The sequence below is a fragment of the Epinephelus fuscoguttatus genome, linkage group LG6 (assembly GCF_011397635.1).
Source record: "Epinephelus fuscoguttatus linkage group LG6, E.fuscoguttatus.final_Chr_v1".
Taxonomy (NCBI): domain Eukaryota; kingdom Metazoa; phylum Chordata; class Actinopteri; order Perciformes; family Serranidae; genus Epinephelus; species Epinephelus fuscoguttatus.
The window spans coordinates 18545913-18571861 of NC_064757.1; the positions used below are offsets into that span (position 1 = coordinate 18545913).

At 43.1% G+C, this 25949-nt stretch overlaps 1 protein-coding gene across 2 annotated transcripts in view; it reads left to right on the plus strand.

Annotated features, from left to right (window-relative positions):
• rtkna (rhotekin a) overlaps window positions 1-25949 on the plus strand; it is a 69511-nt gene that overhangs the window by 3929 nt on the left and 39633 nt on the right. Inside the window, exon 1 of one of the 2 annotated variants that reach the window (XM_049577934.1) lies at window positions 16628-18210. The exons of the other annotated variant lie outside the window; for it this stretch is intronic. Within the exon in view, the coding sequence (XP_049433891.1) occupies window positions 18115-18210 (96 nt within the window). The 5' untranslated portion in view covers window positions 16628-18114. Of the gene's footprint in view, window positions 1-16627; window positions 18211-25949 lie in introns of those variants that run through there. 2 annotated transcript variants of the gene reach the window in all.

Below are 25949 nucleotides of genomic sequence, written 5' to 3' on the forward strand. Positions count from 1 at the left end.
CTAATGATCCTCTTTCAGAGACTGAGACTTTCCTCCGGCCCTGTGTGTTAGGGCTCTCTCAATGCCACTGTGGAACCAGTCTGTGGCATTTCAATGAAGCAGGCTACCTCGGTGTGAAAGCACCCCATTTTCACCGCGCCAGGGGATATCACGTGTGTGTGTGTGTGTGTGTGTGTGTGTGTGTGTGTGTGTGTGTGCGTGTTCATTTGTGCCAACATTTGAGCTTCTTATGTAAATGTGTGTATGTGAAGGTGGTTTGTCTGGAAATTCTGTCGGTCAATGACATGTTATCAGAGAATGAAACACACAATTCTTAAACAGCAGACAGAGAAGGTCTCTTTTGTTGGACTGAGCCCAAAGTGAGCAGTGCCAACTGTGTTTTAAAAAGTCATTTTGTATATAGTGGGGCAAAAAAAAAGGATATTTGGCAGAGAAAAGACACTGGTTAGTGACAAAATCTTACATTAGGCCATAGTCACAACAGAGAGCTATGTATATTTAATTAGCATTAAATACGGTTGTTGTTAAAGGGTCTCTTGCAGCGTTTTGACTGGAGTAAAATGGTAAAAAAGAAAAGTGTGTGTGTGTGTGTGTGTGTGTGTGTGTGTGTGTGTGTGTGTGTGTGTGTGTTAATCTGCCTAGAAGCTGGAGGCAAATGAAGCCAAGAGCATTATTTTGTTAGACTAAATGACTGCTATTATTAATCCAGAGAGAACCAGATTTCTTCAGATTTCTGTGGATTTATGTGCCTAATTACGGCAATCAGTTATGTAAATAAAAGATTAAAACGTTGAAATGGCTGCCAGACATCTAATTTGCCGTTTATGCTTATTATATCCTTGACTAGTTATTGTTTCCATGTGAATATAATTCAAGGGTCTCCATTGTCAAGAGAAGTCCTGACAGTCTGACTCGCTGTGTTCCGACTCTACATCCACTGAGGTCCTGTGCTGAATCACTCTGCTGTGTGCGCATCACAAATTGACAGGGCAATATGGTCAGAGAGTGGAAGGAGAATGAGAAACCGAGCAAAAGATTGCATGCTCATGGAGCATATGTCCAGAAATCCATTCTGCAGCCGTCCTGTCGATCCTCTGCCTGCCCCTCTCAGTGGGATCAGAGAAGACATCTGCTTTCTGCATCCCTCCTCTCTGATCCACAAGGCCTCCAGTGTGTCTCCGCACTCTGCTCTGTCTTGGCCCTCATCGGCTCTGCTGTTTCAGCTGAAGCCACCCAGGCATGCAGTGGGAGCCTGGGCTAGCGCAGTTATTATCATGGAGGTGGGGATGGAATGTCCTGTATTTCAATGTTCTGACTTATGTTTAACTCAAGGATGGTCCCCACTACTCCACACCACTGTGGCTACCACCAGCTATGCAGGGCCAGGAAGTGGTTTCATGCGTGTGCAATGACACACCCATCCACCCACACTCTCCCAGCTTGCAGGCACGTATGGCAAGGTCTGGGAGTCTGCCCATTTGTGTTGAGCTTTAACAGCTTTGGGCTGCGGTTTGGTTGGTTTTGGTGCTCTGCCCTTCTCCACCCTGTAGATCCACACATTCTCACCAGTAAGTATCCAAACTCAACATACTAGTGGCTTTAGTGAAATTTTGGATACTATGGGTGTTCCCCTTTGCTCAGCATATAGTCACCCACCCTGAGAAGAATGTGTTGGTCACACCAGTAGTGCGGTAATTCCTTTCTTCAAATTTGGGCGCAGTGATGCAGTGTTTTTTATGCAAAGTCATACAGAAGACGAAGGTCTTATCAGAACTCTGGGGGAACTCGGGGAATATTTTTGCTTTTATCAGTGAAAACTGATATGTCCTGGTGTTATTTCTCCCAAGTCAGAGATATTTTCTAACTGATATGTCTTCTCCAGATGCTCGGATGTATGGTTTATAGTTCACAGAGGCAGGCCTTGCACTGTAGGCAGCCTCATGTTCAGCAGCTTCTCAGTGTGGCTTCTGTAAGTGTTTAATGTGGCCTGGCAGAAAGCTGTGATGAACTAAGCCTGTTTATGTAAGCATATGTTTGCCTCCCTGCATACACCGAAGGAGAGAGGTCATATAGATGTTGCCAGGACGACATTTGCCAGCAAGAGGAAGCACCTCAGACCATGAACCCATTGAGAGAAGAGTCGCTTTCAAGGAATGCCAAAACTTCCTCTGAGTCTCCCTCTCTCAGAGAACAATGAGGCATCACTGCACTGCAGCCCAAAACCAAACCCTGTGCTGGGGCTTGAAATGCCAGGGAAGGGGGCTCAGAGGCCTGGAGGTTCTTAAGAGTGGATCCATTTTAACAGATTTCAGTGCCAGAGATGCCAAGACTGCCGTGTAAGAGTTCAGTGAGAGAGTTATGATATAAGATTTGTAGCCCAATCTTCCAAATTAGTGTGGGACTACCCAGTAGTGCTTAAATCTGTATGAACTTTAAAGTGTGCGTCTGCTGCCTCAGGGCTTTTTGGCGAGTTGAACACTGCAGGGGTGCAGGAGAGATGCCAGGGAAAAGTTTACCCCATCCAAGACCCTTCCTCTCAAACAAAGCTCGACCACTGGAGCTTTCTGCTTGGAGGCTTTCTTGGTATGCTGAGGGATATTTTAACTAGCAAATGTTTAACTTTTTTTATTACACAGGCTTTGTGTTTACATCATTGTGGAGCACTGTTCCCACTCCTGCCTTTGAGTGCTAGCACAAATGAAAAATTGTTTAATCTCAGTTTCTTCAAGCCGTGAGTAAACTTCAAAATTCAGCCAATGTCCTGCTATTGTTCCCATGGTAATGACTGGACTGTTTGCCTAATAAGTTTGGTGAAAGAGAGAACAAAGCCTTATTGTTCAAATATTTAATAAAGATTCTAACTTCTCTTACTATTGAATGAATTCACACACACACACACACTCTTTATCTTTCTATGCAACTAGGCAAGGTTATGCTGCAGTTTATTATTTAACACAATAGGCCTATTGTTTGTAGAGAAATTTCATACATCAAATGTAATTCACGTAATGCCCTTGCTGTGAGGCAGTGATAATCTCTTTCGGTCTTTAATTTGTTAATTTTCACCGTGGCCCGTGGCTATCTGAACAACAGCTGACGAACGTCATATACTGTAAGTTTGCTCACTTGTTGTGGGGCCTCAAAAGCTCTGACAGTCTCTGTTCTTTCCTATTTCATCCACCCACACACAGCATTAGTCTCATAGTTAGCGGATGTCCTCTGCACTGGGCCTTCAAGGACAGCACTTTCCTTCACAGCCTTATCTTATCTAAGTCCCACTGACCGGACATGCTGGACAACTTATTTGCTGCTTTGTTACAGATGCCATTCAGCTACTTAATTCAAGGGGCCTCATTAAAGACAGAAAAGATTGATTTCCAAACTGTTTGACCTGTCTTAACTTCAGTTTTAAAGACAGGAAAATTCCTGTCTTCCCATTAAAGAAGCAATTCCTAAACTCATGGCGGTGCCCTATCCTATCTAAGACCACCTAACTTATCTTAACTTAAAGGTCCAGTGTGCAGGATTTGGGGGGATATATTGGCAGAAATTTTTCCTGTAGTTTATAATCACCTGAAAATAAGAACTATTGTGTTTTTGTTACCTTAGAATGAGCCATGTATATCTACGCAGGGAGCATGGAGTCTGCATGTGCACCTCCATGTTTCGACAGTAGCTCAGATTGGACAAACCAAAACTGGCTCAAGATAGGACCATTCCAGTTTTTCTGTTTTTACGCTGGCCACCATAGGTAGCAGCCCCTCTGCGTCGAGCCAAACACCATTGGAAAACAACTGATTTTTAATCTGAAACGGCTTTATTCAGTGCTTTTATCAGTTTAAACTCCTGGTTACACTTGTTTTGGAGAGGAAGAGACCTCTCTGAATATTTCGGCTCCTGTAAAAACCTCCTAAAAGTCTTGATCTTAAATCATCAGAGGAAAAAGGTGAGCGCACATTAGCAGGTGCTGGGCTAGGAGCCCCTCTATCGTGAGCTGAACAGAGTTGGGAGAAATACTGATTTGTAAAATGAAACTGCTTTATTCAATGTTTTTACCAGGTTTATCCACTTGGTGTGTTTGATTTGGAGAGCAGGATACAGCTCCTGGTAAAAAAAAAAAAAAAAAAAAAACCTCCTGAAGGAATTGTAACTGGGAGGTTATGCTTGACACACGGGATAAGTTTCAGCTCTTCAGGTCTTCATTGCTGCACAGTAAATGAATATAGAGTGGACTGCCTCTGTGTGAGGGCCATACATGTTTTTAGGCGTAAGTGTTTCGGCCGTGGAATGTGGTTAGTGGCCTGCGGGTCCGTGTGGCAACTGGTGTCAGGGTGCAGTCTAACAGCTGAGGGTCTGTTGCTGATGTTGCATGTGAACTCCACCCAACCACAGACACAGTACATTCTCTTGTGTGTCACAGGACTTGACTCTGAACAAGGAGTTATTAGAGAGAGCAAAGATAGATAGCGGACGTGTATGTACACATACACTCGCACAGGAAGTGAGTCACACATACTGTCAGTATCCACTTCACAGATGTATGGCTGCACATCTACAACCCTCCTTACTGTTCTGTTATGAATAAAAAAGCTGCTGTTTTGAACTCTTCATTAGTCATTCATGGTAACCGCATTTTGTCAGCCTCTGTTTCACACACACACCTTCAGACAGTGACTAAGCAGCAGTGTCTCCTTGAGCAAGGTCCATTGCATTTTATCAGACACAGACAGGCTTTGTTCACACACTGTGCGCTGTCCCGAGCGAGGCTGTCACTGGCAGTGACTCGGTTAACGGACAGATGGAGAGATAGATGGAGGTGGCGCAATCACTGGATACTTTCCCACTCCCCCAGATGGGAAACTTCCTCCATGCATCATCAAACCTGTCTCATTCAGTTACCACCTTGGTTAGTGAAGTGGATAATGCTTTTGAATGAGAGTAACTCAGAACTGTTGCCATGCGAGTCCTTTCTTGTCTCCCTATTTTTACTGGGTAATACTGGAGAAATATGACAGTGGGATGATTTGGGTGCAGCCCTAGTTGTAAAGTATGCTATCTCAGACAATATGAATGACAGTGAACCAGAATTAGAGGTATATAAGAAACTAGATGAGGTTGTAAATGATGTAATACGGTAAAATGATGTTTGTTTCTTCCAGATTAAAGATAATGAAAATGGTTGACATTACAGAAACATGCCACGGCTCTATATACTGCCTCTGTGAGCTTTCACGTCCTTCCACCATTTCATTCTCCCAATCTATCAACCTCAATGCCTCCCTTCCCCGGGAGAGCCATAATATGTGGGCCACACCACTTGTTTGAGGCTCAGGTCCCAAGATATAGCCGGCAGGAAAATTGGCCTTGTAGGGCTAACCCACTTTCTTGATCCAGATTACACTGAGGAAGTCCTCCTTTGTCTCTACCTCTAGACAGCCATAGAAGATTACTGTTTGTTTTATGTCCCTTTATCTCTCAATCTATTTTCACTGTTTGTCTTTGGATGCGCAACCCACCGGAGAGACTTTAACCTAAAGCCGCGGAGCTCGGCGCTAACAGACTGTAAAACAGAACTTGACTGCCTCATGCCAAAGGTATCTTCTTCCCTGCCAACATTAGACCCCCACTGTGTGCTGCTCTGTTAAACATTGACAAAAAAGACAGCCACCCACACACACATACACACACACGTAGATTCCAATGCGTGGTTTCATTTACAGTCTAGGACACTTGTTGTCAGCCCCCCTTGACTTATCACACAGGGCTTAGAAACATGAGAGGCTTTGTCTCTATGTGGAAAAATGTCATTCTGTGCTGGACACTTTTAAGAAATAGTTGGAATAGTTGGGCTGGTAAAACATAGATTTTATTTCCATTGTCCCTTGTAAATCTTGCTGGTGTTATCACAATAAAGATGGCCGGTGGGGTTGCAGCAGTATACCATAAAACTGTAAACCCTGATATAAAAAATTGAAGGTTATCTTCCGTGTATATTTGCTTATTTACGGTATTGTAAAAAATGTAAAAGGATGGAGAATCACACCTGTGCATCTCCTTTCCTGCTGTCAGACTTTTTACACATACTTGTTTTTTAAAAAATGGCTTCAAGGCTCAAGTGTTTGTTCAGCCAGGAACATTCCTTTAAGGGCCATTGTAACTAATGGTAATAATAATTGTGTAATACTGCATACTGATTAGTATGAAATTGTGATATTTTCCAAGATGGTTATCATACTGTGAATCCTCACACTGTTGCAACCCTACAATGTAGATATATCTAGGTTTTGTTGCATTTTGTATGAACATGCAATCCAAACGAGTCAAAGTTGACCTACAGTTGAAATATATCGTCAACACTTTACAATAAGGTACATTAACCCAGATAGGTGGTGAAAACAAATCACTTTGCACTCTGTATGAATCCATTACAACACTGTATGCTCTAAGTTTAGCCTGCAACTTCACCAGGGACAAGTCATTAACCTTCAAGTCTACGTGGCCATTAAGGCTGAAGAATATGGGGCATGTCTATGTCACCTGACTATGCTACATCTTTTCTACTGTTCCCTCTATTCAAGGCTCTTCTTCTTCTTCTTTTTCTGGACAAAGAGGCTTTTTATCCCCTGATCACATACCTACCTGACTTTATTGTGAAATGGATGGAGTCAGGGCCCCTCTTTCATGCGGAGGAATGCGCTGTGAAAGGAATCAATACGGAGGAATGTTTAGAGGTCTGTGTGTGTGTGTGTGTGTGTGTGTGTGTGTGTGTGTGTGTGTGTGTGTGTGTGTGGTGGGAAGGTGTGTTGCGCATGTCTGTTCCTGCACTGATTTGGACTATTGTTTTCATTTTGTGCAATCTCGCAGTGATGAGTTCGGGCTAAGTCACCCGCCCGCTCTCCGTGAACTGTGTGTAATAACCAGCTGTAGGTGTTTAGTTGATGGATGTGAGTATTGACTCTTAGTGCCAAATAATTCAGCGCGGCATTAAGTCTAAATTTAAAGCCGCATCTTAGAGAGGAAAGAGGGAAAGGGCAAAAGGGCACAACCACCAATGATGTTGCTCTTTGTTTTGATGGTGCCGAGCAGGTGTTTGACTTTATGAGAGCAGATGGGTCTATTATGCATGTCTGCCTTCCCTGCATGCTGCATAGTGTACTCGTCCCTGCCAGCATGGCTGTGTTTTAATGTGTTTGTTTACTGGGCCCAGTGGCAGACGGTGTGGTGTCAGATCTTGTTGTATCGTTGTGTTGTTCCTGCTGTCTCAGCAATTACTTTTATTGTGTCTGTCGCCAGGTTTCCATTATTACCTGAAGAAAAAGAAAGCGATCAGCTTGTTTAGATGTTCAATCAGGTCGATTTGGATCCTTAAAGGAGCACTTCACCCTCAGAATGACCATTTGTATATCAATTACTCACCCTGTGCTATGTTTGAATTCTTAAAGAAAACTTGTTTTTCATGCACACCTCAAAGGTGAGCATTCTTGATGGATTAAGGTTAAAAGGGACCGTGTTTAATGACAGCAAAACTACACCATTTACAAACTCTCTCACAACCTGAGCAGTATAATCCAGGTTTCAATTATCCAGCTGAATGCTAAGTACTTCACAAACACATGCATTTTTGCTAAAACCTACTATTTAAGAGCCTTTTCACACCTGAATGCCCAAACCAAGGTTTACACTTTTGGTACAAGTACATTGAATACATTTAATCCAGTTAGGTTTGGTTCCATATTGCAATAATGCACACTAAAAGACTATACATGACATACCTATGTCACCCATGTGAGCCACTCCCCCGTCCTCCTCCTCTCTTCATCCTCTCGTAAAATAATTAAGTGTCAGAGTTTTTGTGAGTTTTTCCAGTTGACTCTTAATAAAATCATGTACTCTCCCCATGTGCCACCGCAGCTCATTTTGCTGTTGCATTGTTCATGGACAAACTGAAACCCACACTGTGCATTTACTACCACTTGACAACTTTTCTGTTAATGTCTCCTTTGCTCTGAACTGTGTGTGTGAGTGCAGCCGCCAACATCATCTCTCTGTTTCTCAGCCACACACACACACACACACACACACACACACACACACACACACACACTATGCACTGAGGCACTACACTACTCTGATCATATGACGATAGCCTTGCAGAACTCTGGTGTGAAAAAATTTTTTCAGACTAGAAACGAAGCATGGTTGAGTTTGATCCGGACAGAGCCAAACTTATTGTCAGACCAAGGTTCAGCTGTCTAGTCCGGACCATGGTCCAGGGGAGATTTCACACCTGAAATTTTGGTTCAGATCAAACTGAAAAGTCTGAAAGTCCAGGACCTAACAAGGCAGGTGTGAAACGGTCCTTAAACACTTGAGTATATGAGTAGCGCCTGAACAAGTGTGTGCATTAGAACTCGTGCACTCATTGAGCAGAGTTCACACATGCGCGCTTGTTTTAGCTTTTAGCACAGATGCACGACTTTAGGAAGTACTGAGCACACATTTGGATAAACAAGATTTGGATTATACTGCACAAGTTGTGTGAGAGTTTGTAAATGGATGTTTTGATATAGTTGTGCTGTTGTTAAAAGCGGCCCCCAGTTCAATTCATCAAGAATGTTTGCCATTTTTGAATTCTTTGTTCACCGTTGAGGCATGTGAGAAAAACAAAGTTTTCTTCAATAATTCAACATAACACGAGGGCGAGTAATTGATCTACTAATATAATTTTGTAGATGAAGTGTTCCTTTAATCACCTATCCTGAAGGTATAAATGAAAGTGTGCATGCCTCTACGAGCACACCATGAAATATAAAGGGTAGACAAAATTAACTTTTATGAAAAAATGCCTTAAATGTTGAAGTAACAATCACTTGAATGCCAGTTAGCGCCATTTGTCAGCACTGAAAGAGGTGTGACAGTCAGCACTTAAAAATGTGACTGAAGCATAAGAAGAATCATCAGTTTTCAAATGAGGTGCATTAGTTAAAAAAGCTGTAATTTATATTTAATGTGTTGAATTGGAAACACTCTCAAAACTTGCAACACTACAAACTGCACAGTTAAACGGGTATTTCACAGTAACCAAATTTGACGCACCTTTGTTGCAGTGTTTGCAGTGGTAGGTTCCTGTATATCACACCTACATATAACCTAATTACAGTTTAAATGATTATTCAATTACAGAGCAAATCTGATGAGCCTTTTTTCTTTACTATTTCCTACCATTTAATAGACTACATAACTAAAATCAAAGAAAAAAAATGGATTAATTGACTACAAAGTTAGCAGCCATGTAAATATACAGTGTATAGGGCACAATATACACACTCAAGCATACAGTATTCATATGTTGCTTTGTACTGTATGTGTAAATGTACTCCAGACTCAGATCTCACCGGGGGATTCCCCATAGTTGTGCCAGCCAGATGAGAAAACCAGCTGACGAAGTCATGTTTGCTGCTGATGATGTTTGTGATGTATTTTTTTTTTTTAGATAATTACTATTTTAAAGGTGTTCTTAAAAGCAAGACAACTGAAATACCACCAATAAACATTTTATTAGACATAAATTCAATTATAAATTTAATTCAAACCTGAACATGAGCATAACTCCACATGTTGATGGGTTTATAAAAAAAATAAACGACAGAGGGTAAGATATCTCAATTAATTTAAAAAATGAAATCAATAATCGGAATGACTCGCTCTTATATTGACCTTGTTCAGTCAAATGCCTCATTAGACGTTCTTTTTGCTTCACTCCTCGCTGACTAGAAATCAGTAACCTTTAGAGATGTTCGGCTTGTCAGTTTGAGATATGGTTTCCCTGATGTCTTCTCCGCAGATGTTTACATTCTTGTATCGTTTCTGCAGATGTTTACATCTGTGGTTTCTGTTTTAGATTTTACCCAGACAGACTTTAACTACAAACAGCAGCGTCTCACTGTGAAAAAAAAAAACTAAAAATATTTATTATGGTCTGGCAGAAGTGACCTCACAGCAAATAAAAGTGAGGAATTTAGCTTCTGTTTTTAAACCTGACTTTTATATATGGAACAATGGTTTTGTTCTGTCTCTCTTTGTGTCTGTGCTTCTCTTCACTGCTGCCTGTCATGTCTGTGGATCTTCGTCATGTCTGGTTTAACTTGGGCAGGAAAACTAGTTCATTAGCTTCTTTCTCAGTCTCTTCTCTTTATTATGGACACAAACCTCAACTTAATGTGTCATTGCTGTTACTATTATTGTTACTGTCATTGAAGATCTTCTATGCAGGATTTTCTCACACAGAATAATCCTTCTCAGTCATCACTTATGACTCACTATAAGTGTGTGGCAGTGTGTTTTTCTGCAGAGACTCTGCCCTCTGCCTGTATGATCTTATTTTCTCTTTCTATTTTCTGTGTTCAGGACCTTTATGGGAATGTACCCCCACAGCATTCAGGTGAGGTTAGGGCTGTATAAAAACGTAGCAACCAGATGCCAGACTGGAAGCAGCTGTAATCAAAGAGGCACAGAAAAAAAAGCAATTATAGTGAGGCGAAACCCCAAACAAGAATGAATCTGGAGTTGGCTTTTACCATCATTTTTGCTGGCAAGAGTATTTGCAAACAGTAACCGACAATTCTGTATAGTATACCTTTAATAATAACTAGCAAATAACTGTAAATTCCCTGTTTATTAAATTGTGTTTAACATGGTGGCACATCTCGCTGTGATGCTCTTTCTGCCCTGCAGAGGGAGCCATTGCTCTATTTCAGATCCTGCAGCAGCCCAGGAGACGAGACGTGCCTTCTTTATCACCTCTCCCTGACAAATGTGATATTCTCTTCATAATCACCTCACTGTCATTAACAGTAATTTTAGAAAACGCATTCACATGATTAACTACTAAATGAATAGCCTCCGTGTACATATCCTCTTAAATCCACACATATCTGTCTCTGATATTGCACCGCCTGCACTCCTGAGGGTAGAAATCAATGGAGATGAATTGCCTAACGAGTAAGTTTCTTTCACTGAGCTACCCGGTCCTTCAGAGTGATGGGATGCTGCAGTCTCCTGTGACCGGCTGGGGTAGCGTTCCTGAAAGTCAGCAATGATTCTGGGCAGCAGCCACAGTGTGCTCTGCTTTATCTGCTTACTTCTGACATGCTGCACAACTGTCTCTACTGTATGTGTGTGCATGGCTGAGTGCTTGAGGCTGTTTTTCCTTTAGTATGTTGAGAAATAAGATGGCCCCTTAAACCAGGTGCTAAAAAGACTCCCTGTTCTGTTATTACAGTGTGTGATGAGGCAGGCTACTTCCCCAGCTTTTCTTAGCTAATCCACAGACTGTGACGCATATATCCTTTTCCTCATTATGGGATTTCCTGTAGGAGAAGAAGAACACCATTTACATGATTTGTGGGTCCATTCCTGACATTTCATTTGCAATATTACTCAAAGCTTGATCACAGGTATAGAGCTGAGCGTTCTTTACGACATGCATCGTGATAACATCCCCTGTATCTAATCTTAAAGAAGAAGTTAGATCACTCAGACATTACAGACTGAAACTGATACACCTAATAACAAGGTACAGCGTCATTGAGATTTACAGTGTCATTACTTCGTCTCTGTGTCTGAGTTATGACTGCGTAGCTGTCAGCACAGGTTTTTCATGCTCTATAACTGAGAACTGACCTCCAGGGGGAATTTCTCCATGATACGTCTGGTTTCACAGCTCGTCACACGCTGCTGTCATCAAGTCAAACAGATGTGACCCGGTGTCTGCTGTAACACAGCCGAGTAACTGAAATCCTGTGATGTTCAAATCTGTCGAGGCTGTTGTGACGCACATTTTACGGGAACAGATTTGTAACCTGGTGGTTTGGCAGAGTGTGTGTGGCTATAAATCTGTTGAAAAATGCCTCTTATTCCCTCACTGTCCTTGTGCAATCAAATGTCTGAGAGTGTACTGAGAGAAAGCTTTGCAATAAGTCTTATTTTACTTCTTTGCCCTCTGCGTGAAACAATAGGGAGGACGTTTGCTTGGCAGGCCGTAATCAGTCAGACAAACCTGGACTGTCTTGTATTTTAAGACACTTCTGCCACAGTTTCTTTTATGTGTGTGTGTGTGTGTATGATGTTCACATGGCTCTCAGAGTGTTTGTTTATGTCTGTTTATGTCAGGGTGTGTATTTGTGTGTGTAAGTGTAGGCTTGCGTCTGTATGTCTCAGAAGGCGAGTGGGAGCCGTGGTGTGGGTGGGGTTCAGTTTTCAGATTGGGTCTAGATGATAGTCAGAGCTCTTTGTTGTGGTTTGGGGCCCGGCTGGTCAGGGGCCCTCTCCTGTTTCCCTGCCCTGTTCTGCCACCACACTGTGAGTTAGACTAAAGACAGCTTTTAACCTTTAGCACAGACTCTACAGTTGGGAAGATAAAAGGTGGCGTTGCTATCTGTGGCTATAAGATAGTGCTGATTGGAAGATAAAGATGACATTTGTATGATAATCATCTGTGTGTTTGTTTTCTTTGTACTCTTCAGAGTGTCATGTGGATCTCCTCAGGGCTCTTTTTTGGCTTTTGTACACTGCCTGTGTGAACTCTGGGTATACTCTTTATACTGGCACATATGGTGTCTGGTGATATTAAAGGATAATTAGGATTTATCACAACTAGGGTCTTATTTTCCATCCCAATCACCAGAATAAATGTTGGCATCTGCAAACCACAGGTGTGTTACACTTGTACAATTCATATGTAGCAGATCCGTATTCAACTTTACATTTTGATACATTTCAGTTTTCAATTTTATGTTTTGAAGTTGACAATGGTTATGTTTAGGGACAAAAACCACTTGGTTAGGGTTAGGAAAAGATTATCTTTAGTTGCTACAATCAGGGATGCAAATGTCCTGAACTTTCATGGAAAAGTACCCACTTTTGAAAAGTACCCACTTTCTATCGCGCTTTGGAAAGCAGAGCTAGATGGTAAACAAACATGGCACCACACCGGTAAGGTAAGACAACACGTTTACATGTCGTTTTCTATATGTTCTCTGACATTTATCCTAACGATATGAGGTGGTCTTTGTGGAAAAAAAGCTTGTTTAGTAGACTAACTTTGAACTTGAAGGTTGCCCGTTCACTTACGTTTTAACAGGTCTGACGCTACTATGCGCCCCGGCTGTGTCTAGGCTAACGGCTAACATGCTAACTATTATTTTTATGTCACTAGTCACTTGAAACAAATTTAGGACGATAGGAGACAGGTTGACATAAACCGAAATTTCCCTTTAGTCTAGAACAGTGGTTCCCAACTGGTGGGCCGCGGTCCAAGTGGGTCATGGGTTCATTCTGAATGGACTGCAAGTGCAAATGTGTTAAGTTTGTAAAAAACACTTTATTCTGAAGTACGGTGAATTTTCAGCACAGAGCTTTTACTTTGAAGTACCATCTCCTGCTATGGAGTGAGTGACTAACGAACAGCTACTTAACAGAGACCCCAAACTAGCTCGATGTCATGGCCAAATGCAAGTATGATGCTGAATGTATTAGAGTGTGTGAACCTTGAACTAATGACCAAAGAGAAATCTTTACCCCGTGTTTGGACCAGTTGAGAACCACTGGTCTCCAACAGTGGTCTGCCGCTGTCTGCTGCTTGGCAGTCATCTCACCTAGATGTCACACCATCCACCATCCCCTCCACCTCCTGATGACAAACTCAGATCACATACATGTATGCTGAACTACGTCACTTTGCAAATGTTGATATGATACATAGGAAACATACAAATGTGACATATTCGTGATTTGCAGGAACATTCAATGCCAACACTTTATTTCTGCGACAGGGCTGTATTTTCATAGCTTTTGCCTTTGTTCTTATTGGTAATGGTAATTATTACAGTCAATTCACCAAGTTAATTGCTGAGAACTGGAAATGATGCATTATCCAAAAAAAACAAATGATGGGACAAGAAACCTGAGGCCAATCATAAAGGTTGTAAACAGAACTCGTCGGTGAAAGTTTGCAGACCTACGCCACGGTTCAACTTTGATGTTTGGCATAGTTGTGCAGTACTAAATGTTACTACAAACATTTTCACTCACTCTTGGGTTCAACTCCCATAAATTGGTCTCAATTGTACGTCTGAAATGTCGGCTTGTTTACCATTTGATCATTTGAAAACTTGTTTTTCTTGCACCATCAGATTTGCCCTCTTGCGTTCGTAGATCTTGGCAAGCAGTTTGGTGACTAAGGTGTTATAGCTGATCGAAAATGATGAGCAACAAATGTGAGAGCCAAGTTGTGACAAACAAAATGATCCATGAATATTTCTTACATTTTAAATGGGACAGTGTTTTTAGTCTTTCACTTTCATCTTCTTCTCATCGCTGTCATCTTTTATTAATACACGCATTTTAAACAATTGTAAACAGTTTGTCTCAATGTACTTTCCTTCCGACTTTAACTTACCTTTAATCAGGTAAAACACAAAGACAAAGATGTCGGCACACGGACTCTGGAACAAAAAAACATAATAAAATGCACGATTAAGTGACAACAGGAAACCATCATCATCGGCCTCCAGTAGTTAAATGGGCTACTAATCATCAGTTGGGTCATAGTGAGCATTTAACAGTTTGATAGTCTGAGTAATGAAGGCATTATTCAGCCTGTTAGACTTGGCCACTGGAAGTCTACATCTCTTTCTAGAGGGTACAAGTTCAAAGTCTCCATGCAGAGGATTTCGGATTCATGCTCACTTCATTGCGGTCCACCTGACTGTCCAACAAGTGATGCTTTAAAAGATTCAAATATCAATCTGCCTTAAAATGACTACCTTTTCTTACCTCCACTGCAATGACTATACATAAGACACGCCTGTAATATATTTTTGGCTTTTTGCTAGGTAACCCTCAGCTCCAACTCCAGCATGTTTTCCCCTGCTGATAAGGTGTACCAACAGGAAGTTTTCCGTATTCCTCCTCACATCCGTTCAGAAACAAGAAACGTACCGGCTATTGTCTTGAAAGCAGGCCAGCCCTCTCAGAGCCTGTTATGCAAGGGTCAGTGTGTGTGTGTGTGTGTGTGTGTGTGTGTGTGTGTGTGTGTGCTTCGGCAAAAGGATTTTACCCAAATTTTCTAATCTCTTCGTGGAACAAGAGATTCCTGTCAGTGTTCTGTTTATGTAATCCCCCCTCTGTTTTGATCAAACCTCAGCGTTAGAGTTGGATTAACTGATTGTGTAATATATTGGTTTCACTCCTCCCTCGTGGCAGCCAATTAGCACATCTGGCCCCGCTACAGTCAGACCAACCTGCTAATCCACCATCCCATCAGTAGGTAATCACCATTAAACGTAGCAAAAATCCCAGTCAGGCCCAAAGCTGTCAGACCTCTGCACTAGCAGCTAATCTAGTGTCTCTGAATACCTGAGTTTGCCTTGTCCTCTGTGGCTCCAGGCCAAGACGCAGTGATGCTCAGTGTTTGAGCTAGCCGCCTGCCTGCCTCTCTGCCAGCGTGCCCTGTCATTGAGATAATAGCTGTTTTTCTGTCTGTTTTTGTTCAGCCTCTAGGCTTTTGTCACAATGTGTCAGTCTTTGTGTTTTACTGCAGGGAGATTTACCTGCAACATGTTCTGCTTCAAGGAGCTGCCGCTGGTGTAAAAGAGAGACTAAAAGAAAGACTAAATGGATTAAGTGGCTCTGGAATAACACATTGTTGCTCCTGTTGCTTATTCATTTTTCAAAAAAAACACCCACATGTATCAATGTAGAGGTGAGAGCAGCTGTGAGGAAAAACTATCACGTCATTAAAGGCTTGTTTTCACACAATCCAGCGTAGTGTTCAAGGTGTTTGAGTTCTTGTTAGGTGAATATTTTTCCAGTTCAGCAGCATGCCGGATTGACTTTCAGAGGGGATCAACTGGATATGAATCTACACTCAGTGAATTGTGAATCGAAGGCACACACATGTACACACACACTCCCAGAATGTTTTGTGAGCACCCATAACCCTCCCTCTGTACATTCTCCTGAACTATTTCTCTTTCCACCTCAAAAACAATAAATCTCTTCTCTTGCTGTGTGTGCCTTGGTGTCTGCTACAGATTAGCCGTGTGATTTAAACTCTTTAGGGTGGAGGCTTGTCTTAGGGGAAATGACCCGGCTTGCTACTGGCACCCCTGGCTCCTCTCCTTCAGTCTCAGCTGAGGTGAAAGGGCTTTTTACAGCTCCTTTGTTTTCACTGTTTGCCTGTGTGAAAGAGTGTGGACGACGTGCTTCAGAGTGATGGAGCGCCATATGGGCATGTGTGTGCGGAGAGGGGTGGTCCTGACTCCTGAAAGTCACATCCCAAGTGATTTGCATCAAGACAATCATCCTGTTACTTGACTTTCTACAACTTTCCTCTAAGGAGTGATCCTCTTCCTCAGGATGAGCTCTTAAAATCACCTCCCATGTTTTAATACCAAAGAATGTGCGTGTTTTATTACATGCGCCTCTGTGAGCGGTGCGCAACGTGACGCCGGTTTCCTGTTGAGTGGTGCTTGTTGGGATTTGCGCGGCGTGGTCTCACCCACGCCACGAGGAGGGATACACACGCACACATCACACAACAGCTGTGTCAGGTCCAGGATTAACGCGCCGGAGAGGAGAACAGGATGAATGTTTGGATCCCTTTGCTCCTGCAGTGCTTGGCGTTTCTGTTCTGAGGGGCGAAGGCACATTGGCTGTTTTCCCAGAGGACAGTAGCGGAACCAGCAGCAGAGTTTATGACTGGGATTCACATGGAGTAAACTTTAAGATTCACTTGTCTGGAGAAGAGAGGAAGCTGCCACCAAACAGCTGGAGTGATGGGAAAGTAGACTGTCCTCGCTTTGGCATCACTTTAAATGTTTGTTTAACAAAGCAGGGACGCATTTCTTCCTTTAAAAACAAGTTTCTGGAATTTATGTAACATTTAACTTCACCTAATAGTGAATAAGAAGTTGACGCGTCTTTTTGGAGCCATTATTTTTGTTGGATATGGTGAGAATTGCCAGGAGAGGCTTAAATTAATATTTTAAAGGTTGAACTATAAAAGATTGAAACGATCTGTGACACTGGGGACCTGCGCTATGAAATATGTATTTGAACTGGCCAAATGTTTGTGACCCTGTGACCCACTAAGACACATATTTTCCTCCTAAAATATCTGTGCTTTCGGTTGATACATTTTTAAACAGCGGCAGCACAAATTTTGTTTTTAAAAACGAATCAATATTTCAACAAGAGGTTAAAGATGGAGTAATATAATTTCACCAACTCCCTTGTTTTACTGTATCACACTTTTTCTTAAGTGCTAGATAACATCTCTGGGTGTTCATTTTGCTGCCTCCCCTCATGACGAGCACCAGCTGACACGGTTATATTTTCTCCATTTATTATCAAGCCAGTAAAAAAGAACAAAGCTCCCCACCCTGCTATGCATGTGTGGTGGTGTGGTATTTGCTATTTGTTTGTGTAAAAGGGCGTAGAGGCTGCTACAGTAATCTCTCACTCTTTTTCCCCTCATCTTTGATGTGTTTTTTTTTTTTTTTTTAAAGTTCATTACCATCACCAGAGACGCGTCGTAGGGGTTAATTTAGCGCTGACTTGGGGTGCGTCAGGGCGCACACAGTGGACTAGTTGTGTCGATCACTCCCGCAGAGGCGATGCCCTTTTGTGGAGAGGTCTCTTGTCACACAGAGGACAGACGGCATTCACAATCGGGACACAGGGACACAAAGAGAAGAACTGCATTTTAAAAGGCTCCATTCTTTCCACGCAACCGCTGGGTGTTGACTGTGGGTGTTTGAGAGGATCTTTGTTGCCCGGAGAAAAGTAGAGAAGAAGAAGAAGAATACGCGCCGTGAACGGGTTGGGGGAATTTTTATGGTCAGGGTTACTACAGTGCAGCCGATGCTGTCATCCACTCCACCTACGTTTGCTTTCCCGGAGGCTTGTTTTGGATGAGGAGGTGAACTTTTACGCGGTGACTGGACGGAACACTTGTCATGATGAACTTTGTCTCCCCGGTACCTGCTGGATAGCGCGTTGTGCCGGATCTTTAACTTGAAGAAGTCATTTTTGTGGATATCTGTGGAAAGGATGCCAGTTGATAAATTCGCAAACATGGAGGAAAAACTGTGGATACTGGAGGACCTCAATATGATGTACATCCGCCAGATTGCGCTCAGTTTACAGGTAAAAGTTTCAATTTCCAATTGATCATCACCAGCACGTGTTTTTGTTGCGCTTATTTGCGCTGTTGTTTCCACTTTTTACTCAAAGCTGTGGGGTGTGTCAGTGGAAGAGGTATGTGTGATCATGTCTCAAAGTGTTTTACTTTCTTTTTCTTGACTGATTGACACCTCACCCTGAATACAAGCAGGCGCACGACAAACTGAAATCCCTTTTCTTAAGCATAGTGTATCACTGTGTCTGCAGCTGTGCCTCTGCCTGTTGTAAAGTTTACAGAGGGGCTGGTTAAAGAGTCTTTCTATGGGACAAACAAGTCGGGCTGACACTGGTGTGGTCTCCCCCTCGTTACAGATGGCTAATCTTACACTGACAGCAAACAGAAAACAACGCTGCATGCCATCCATCTCTCCCCCTGTGTCTCCCCTTCAAACTGGGGTTCACACACAGTCCACAGCTGCACATATGGGCCTCATAAGTCCCACTGGGGAGTGTGTGTGTGTGTGTGTGTGTGTGTGTGTGTGTGTGTGTGTGTGCTTGTGTTGTGTTCTGAAAAAGACAGAGAAAGGAGTCATTCCATACAACATGCCAAGTGTTTATCATTAATGCAGTATCTAACCTCCCTTTTTGCTGATATCTGCACATCTGTTCCTTTAACTGTTTCAGAGGGAATAGCTGGAGAATGTGTCTATTTCAGTCTGAACAAAGTTGAAAGGAAAAGGAGACACATGGCCATTGGAAATGTTATAGGAATTTCAAAGGAAAATTCTAATATACTTCATTTTAGGATTAAAAAAAGAAATCGTGGCCCCATAATCTGAAAAGATATGAGCTGTCTGTGCTGCAGCTGTTAAGAGGTGTAAAAACCAGATTTTTTTCTCAGTATGTCAACTAAAATCCAGTCCAAAAAGCCTTCAGCTGTGTGATTCAAGGGCTGTATGAGAAGTGATATCACTCACTGCTGTGTTGTACCTGCGAGCGGCTTGGCATCGTTTTCCTGTGCGAGGTGTTGCTTTGTTTATCTACCTGTGCCAAGTGCCACGGAGCGCACCAGGTGTTTGGCTTTTTATCACATAAGAAGAGATATATATGCAACTATGAAACAACACACACACTCCTGCCAGCTTTAGCTTGTGTGAACCCTGCTCTGTTCTCTTTCTGGTTGACGTTATGGTTCCGTAATTGTTGGTGTGGCTTTGAAACTCTCATTAAACTTTACAGACGCTTGTGCTGAAGGGTTCTCCTGAGGCTTTTGTAGCGCCTGTAGCCTGAAATGCACTGTCACAAACCAGCTATCACGAGGTCTTTTTACCAAGTTGATCGGGTCTAATCAGCTTATTAGTTCCTGTCACAGAGCCTCCTTTGATGCGGACACTTGATGACATCTCGGACATAGACTGGAAAGCGGTACTTTGTCTGAAAATTGAATCAGGGGTGGAATGTAGATAATAAGCATTTCTGTTTAGCCATGTAGTTGTCTGTGCTCCAGTTTTATTCCTGTGGATGCTGTTGCAAGTGTAGGAATGCATAATAACAAGATGATGTGCCCTCATGTTGCCCTGTGGGAAAACTTGCTTGTCGCTTCTCCGCCTTCACAGAGAGTTCAGAGGTCAGGGTCGGCTACAGAGAGGCAATACTTTGCAATAAACAGTGAGAATTTCAGATAGTTGGATAGAAAGTCGTTTCAAACATCTCACATGAATATTTTTGCTTGTTTGCTCACTCACTCAGTCACTCTCTCCTCACCCTCCCTCCCCCCATGTCTCCTCAGCCTGGGTGGGTTATGAGACAGGGATTCTTTGTATGTGGCTGGGCTGCACGGCCCACAGTCTAACTGTAATTTCAGCTAGCTATGGATGTTTTTTCGCCCCAGGGTCTTTCATAAACGTCCTGCTGGATCATCACGACTTGCAATTATTGCACTGTAAAGCTTTCTCCTGCTTTTGTCTTTCCCTGCGGCAACATATATCTGAAGGCCGCTCCTCCCACACGCACGCACATACTGTATACATATACATTCATAACATATGCATAAGTGCACATTGTTTGCTGCTGCTTTTCCTGCGCCGGTCATCTCCGGAGATTAGCCTGTCATTTCAAAAGAAAATTTAAAAAAAGTGAGAAGATCATGCATGTCCTGAGATTCCAGCATTCCTCAGGCTCGTATAATTGCTGTGTCAGGAGGGGAGAGAGAGCAGCCATTGTGTTATTTGCAAGCTCAGTAGGAAGGAACTTTTCTGCTCTTCAGGTTTTAACAAGTTCGTTATAAAAGGAATGTCTGCATTCTTGGCTCCGTTGCGCTGTTTTATTTCGTCTTCCCCTCTGCTCTTACGAGGCCAGCGAGACAGTTTCTGCATTGCTTTTTCTTTAGTCACATGCAAAGCGTAAAAAATAATTAACCCCACAGAATACAGGATTCCCCTCATATGAGAGGTGGCCGATGGGAAACAGGAAATGGTCTGGTGTAATTACTGTTTCCCACCGGGAGCGACAACATGATGTCACTGAACCCTCTGCCATTAATAGACACATTTCCTGTCACCACAAACCCGGATACACAGAGCTTTTTTTTTTTTTTTTTTAAGGAATTTGCTTTGCCTTTAATGTCCTGTTTTATCCTCCTATCCTGGTTCACCTTCTCAGGCCTTGTCCCCCCATCCTGTCCCCTTCTCCCCATTGGTAGCCCGAGGGCCGTAGATGGACACTCTCTCCATGGTCTAATTTTAGCCTGCAGACTGGCCTTGAATACATAGATCGTGGCTTTGCCAGAGTTAAATGTGGACGTTTCATAAAGGGTTTCTGAGGTCATTCATTTTTGACTGGAAGTTATAAAAGCAGGATCTGTGTTGTGTTCTATCTCTAAGTAAGTCACTGTTGTAGAAGTACAATACTTTCTCTATGTGCGAGTGTTTGTGTGTTGACCTCACTGGGTCAGAGTAGCCCTGTGCTGCTCAGAAGGGGTACAGCCAGGGGCATTAAGCTGCTACAGCTCTGGCTGCTGCTGATCATGCCAATGATATCATCTGGTGAAAGATTAAAGAGATCCCTTCTGCAGTTGTTCTTTTTGTTGAGGTATTAGGACCCAGAACTGACCCATCACTGTTTGCTGAACCTGACAAAAACATCAACCGGGAAGTGTAGCTAGATATGGAGCAATCGTGGTTAGATACTCCCTAAGTTATCTGCTGAGGAGCAACACTGAAATAGCCAAAAGTTCACTATTTGAGTCTCTAATATCTATCAGCAAGTTCTTTAGAAGTCCTTAAGCAAATAAAAACGCTAACCCCAACATGATTTCGTCACATAAGCTCATCCTCTGACCCTTATTGACGATGAGCTCACGTGAGAGTCAGGCGGGAGTTTCTTGCTGCCTCACTGGGGACTCATGTTTGACCTCTCACACGCTCCCAAACCCTAAACTTAGCAGCGGCCATGCCTCAGATACTTCTGCGTATTCGAGACACCACAGGCAGGCGTTGAATATCCACTGGCTGGTATTCACGCAGCCTCTTCATCTGATCTCACTGCCTTGACCATCTGATTGAGTGGGACTTATCAGAAGTTAGTCTGTCTACTCAGATCAATGCGGCCTCTGTTTCTATTTGAAACTTGCACAGAAATATATTTTCCATTTGATTCAGTGTGTTCCCTTCAGACATTTGTTGTCATGTGTCCGAAAACATTGACTTTGGCTATTTCGCCATTTCCATACCATATATAAAGCCTTAAGGTAGCAGATATTTTGACCCCACATACCTCATGCTTTCTCAATGTAGGAGGCCCTGGAGGGCAAAGGCCAATATGACAGCAGTTAATCCCTGCCTGCTGTGGGACACTCGACCAGTATCTTCTTGTGCGCTCGAGCTAGACTGATGAATCTCAACCTGGATGATGAATTTGTGGAAAGAGCAAAGGTTAATCTTATTTATACCGGGACAGCAAAACAGTGCGTGCAAGGTTTAGCTTCAATTTCCTGGCTTGCCTTGGCCTAGACTCATAGTTGCATTTAAATGCATTTGTAATGTTTACCAGCCACAACAATGACAGCTGGTATTGTTTCACCTCGTGAGTCTGTGTGTGCCATCATGATGAGGTGACACTAATTGTAGCAGGAACTACCACACAGTATTGTGCAAGGTGTTTATATGTCTGACTATGGACAGATTTTGAAAACTTTACAGGCATGTAGTTGAGAACAAAATGACAGTAGAGTCTGAATATGGGTGTGAACTGAGCAAGGGCGGGGGCAGGATTAGTGGGGTGGGAAGTAGGGAAGGGGTCATCGGCCTCCTTGGTTTACGCCTCTGGCTCAGGAAACTTTACAAATGTGTAGTTGAGATCACAATGAAGGCCGAGTTCAAAGATGAGAGTGGTTCGGGCAAATGCACTGGACGTAGGGAAGGGACCATTGCCTCATCACTTTACGCCCCTGGCCCACATTCATTTTAAGACAGTCTCTGGATTAATCCTAGTTTTTCTTTTCTTGTGGTTCTCAATTATCATCTTCTTTTCTCATAATTACCATTCATCTGTTCAGCCTTTATTTTATTGCCTTTTCTGTCTTTTAGCACTGAAGTCAGTAACAATATATCCCTCCATGTAGAAGCAGTCAGCAGTTAAAATCTGTGAGAGTGTGTGCGTGTTAGTTCAGCTGTGAGATTGTTTAGGTAGCCTAAGTTACACCAGACCTGCTTGCTCCAGTGGAAGGTGTGCTAAAGCCAACAGCGCTCGCTCTCCTGTGATACAGGATACACGGTCATATCTTAACCGAAACACATTCCTCCACAACGGACAACTTCATCGTGCACTGCTAACCTGCTGAGCTCGTGTGTGTGCCTCTGAGAGTGTGTGTGTGTGTGAGTAAATATTTGCAAAGAGTAATAAGCCAATAGTGTAAGGTACATAATCAGGCCGAGTGATTTTATTTGATTAGGGACATTAGGTTTATCACCGTGGATTTGACTGTGAATGTGAGGCTTTTTAATAGGTTTTTTTGCATTTGTTTTGAATTAGATGTAAGAGTTTCCTACAGTATTGCAACAGCCTCCAAATGAATGGAAATAGCCATATATATTCACTTGTTAATGTTATGTACATGGGGTTTAGTGTGTTTGCTGTGTGTGTGCGTCGTGTATTTGTAAGTGTGTCTTTGGCATCTGTATCACGGATAGTTACAGTGAGTTCCAGTTCTTCCAGTGCTGTATGCCAAAAGCAGGCACAGAGTGTGTGAGGTAGAGGAGAAAGGGGGCTTTGTATCACATCATACACACACACACACACACACACACACACACCCATTGCTCCCTACCAAGCCCTTCTCTCCTTTTTGGAACCGCACATCTAGCTCCTAACCCTCAGCCATCTCTTCCAAGCCTTCCTCTTACTCCTTGCCAGCTTTAAGTCTACTGACTTAAAACCATCTGGCTCCCCACCTCACCTCTGCGCCCTGACGCTCCCTAACCCCCCTGGACTTCACCATAGTGCTGTATCCCCCCCTTGTACCTCAGTCCCCACCCCAGCCATCGCCCATGCAGCGGTTAGGAGGAGCAGCAGCACAGGTCTGAATAGGAACTCTGTGCAAGCAGGAACCAGTCAGATGCTGCGGCCTGAGCCAGCTTCCTTTGAAAAACAGCAGGCATGAGCCAGGAGAGTGAGAAGGAGAAAACACCAAGCCAAATCGAGAGGTGCTGTTGTTGGAACATCGACCTGACTCCCTGCACCTCCCCAGCCTGTTTCTTTTTGTCATTCCCCTCCCTCCCTCGCTCTATCTATGCATGGATCCATTTGATAATTTCACTCAGCTGTGTTCCTCTCTTTCTGCCTCTATCTCAGCTTTCGGCCCTTATTTCCACACTCTTTTATCTCACCCTTCAGGCTCACCTTTCTTTAATCCTCCTTCACTCTTTCAGCTTCCACCAAGGCACGCACAAAGACACTTTGGCTTTAGCAGTTAAAGGATTTTTATTTTTTTGCAGCTGCAAAGAAAATTGGAGTCACTTAAGCTGTTTGTAGTGAGACTGCAGGCATTATTCAAATCAGCACAGATTGGATTTAAAGCCACGTTTGACTTATCGTGTTAACAGCTCAGAAGTCACTGTTTTGAAGTGGAGATATTAAAAAAGATGCCGTATTCCTTTGTAAAACATGTAATTAAGAATGTCTGAACATGTTCTGGAGATGCAGCTGGCGGCACAGGCTGTTTACTCAGATGGTTGTCTTTGAAAATGTGTGCCGGGCTCGCACACATTGTGTTAAAAAAGCGCATTTAGTAATGTGTTTAATTGCGCCTGTAGATGTTGCTGTTGTGTTTGTCCATATGGATGCAATTTGCGCTTGCGTCTGTGTGTTCTATTTGTGTGCTTTCCAGCTTTCGAGATAAACTCCGCACGGTGTACATGATCTTGTGAAAGTTTACGGTTGGTGCAGTGACTTTATTGATTCATGTGCCTTTGTTGAGGTTTATGTACAGTATGTGGGGGAGGTTTAAGTGTGCGTGAATAAATTCAGTCTATTTCTGTACGTTTTTGCCCTCTGATCTCTCTCTCCCTCTCGATACTGTTACCATGCAAAGCTGGTGCCCCGGAACAGAGAGTAGGTGGAAGTCAGAGAGGCGGAGGACAAGTGCGAAGCAAGAGCTGTCTAAACAAACAATTACCACCATTAAAACAATTCCCCAGTGAAGTGGATCGCATCCGTGGCACCACCAGCATCCTTGTGACTCTGAGGATTGTGTCTTTTTGGGCAGTGTGTGTGTGCGTGTGATGTGTGTTTAAGCAGCAAGCCAAAGTGTCTAATTGAATCACTGCACACTGCGGGATCCTTGGCCACCAAAAGTTGCTGCATGCATGTCTGTATGTGTCACTGCGTGTGCGTGTGTGTGTGTGTGTGTGTGTGTGTGTGTGTGTGTGTGTGTGTGTGTGTGTGTTTGGCAGGTGGAACGACTCTGTCAGCACTTGGAGGGCTGCCGTCTGACCATCTGAGAGTCCATTCTGCTTTCATAAGGGATAAGAGAGGATCTCTTCTCTATTTCATTTATCATGTAATGCCGTTATCATCTTGATCTCCATCTCTATTTTCACAGCATCTGTGAGAAGCCCAGTTACATCACATAAATAGAAGTTTAGTTGTTTATTAATTTGAGTCGCACAAAGCTTAAGTGACACAGAGAAAGCCGAGCACATGGCCTCACAGCATCCGCTTTGTTATCTCGGCAACAAGAGACTAGCTTGAGTTTTGTGTCACATCTGCGGTTGGATGTCTTGCCTTAAGATTGATGGTTGTGCCATTAAGGAAACTCCTAAATGCCAAAGGCGAACCGTCACGGGGGAATTCCAGGGTTTAAAGGCGGGTTAGAAGGAGCCGGGGCTTGAGGCTGAGGTAGATCTGAGGAGCGAGGCTGCTGAAAAGAGGGCCTCTTGTTGTGGTGCGAGGTGTTGAGAGGCATGGCTGAGCTGCTCCACCCCTAAACAACACCCCCTCCCCAAAAAAACAGCCTCTCTGTTTCACCATGATGAGATCAGTGGAACAAACTCTCCAGCGAGATGATGTCATGTTTGGGACTTGAGGTCAAAGTCTCAGGGTCACATTCGGAGAGGATGTGTGTGTGTGGGAGAGGTGTGTTGACACAGACTGCTGTTGTGTTAGTGCCATAATCTTTCTCCTTGCAACAAACGCCTTTTACTCCATTACCTTCTGTGTCTTCCGTCACCTCCACCATTAGTGAAACAAACAAAAGCTTGCGGACC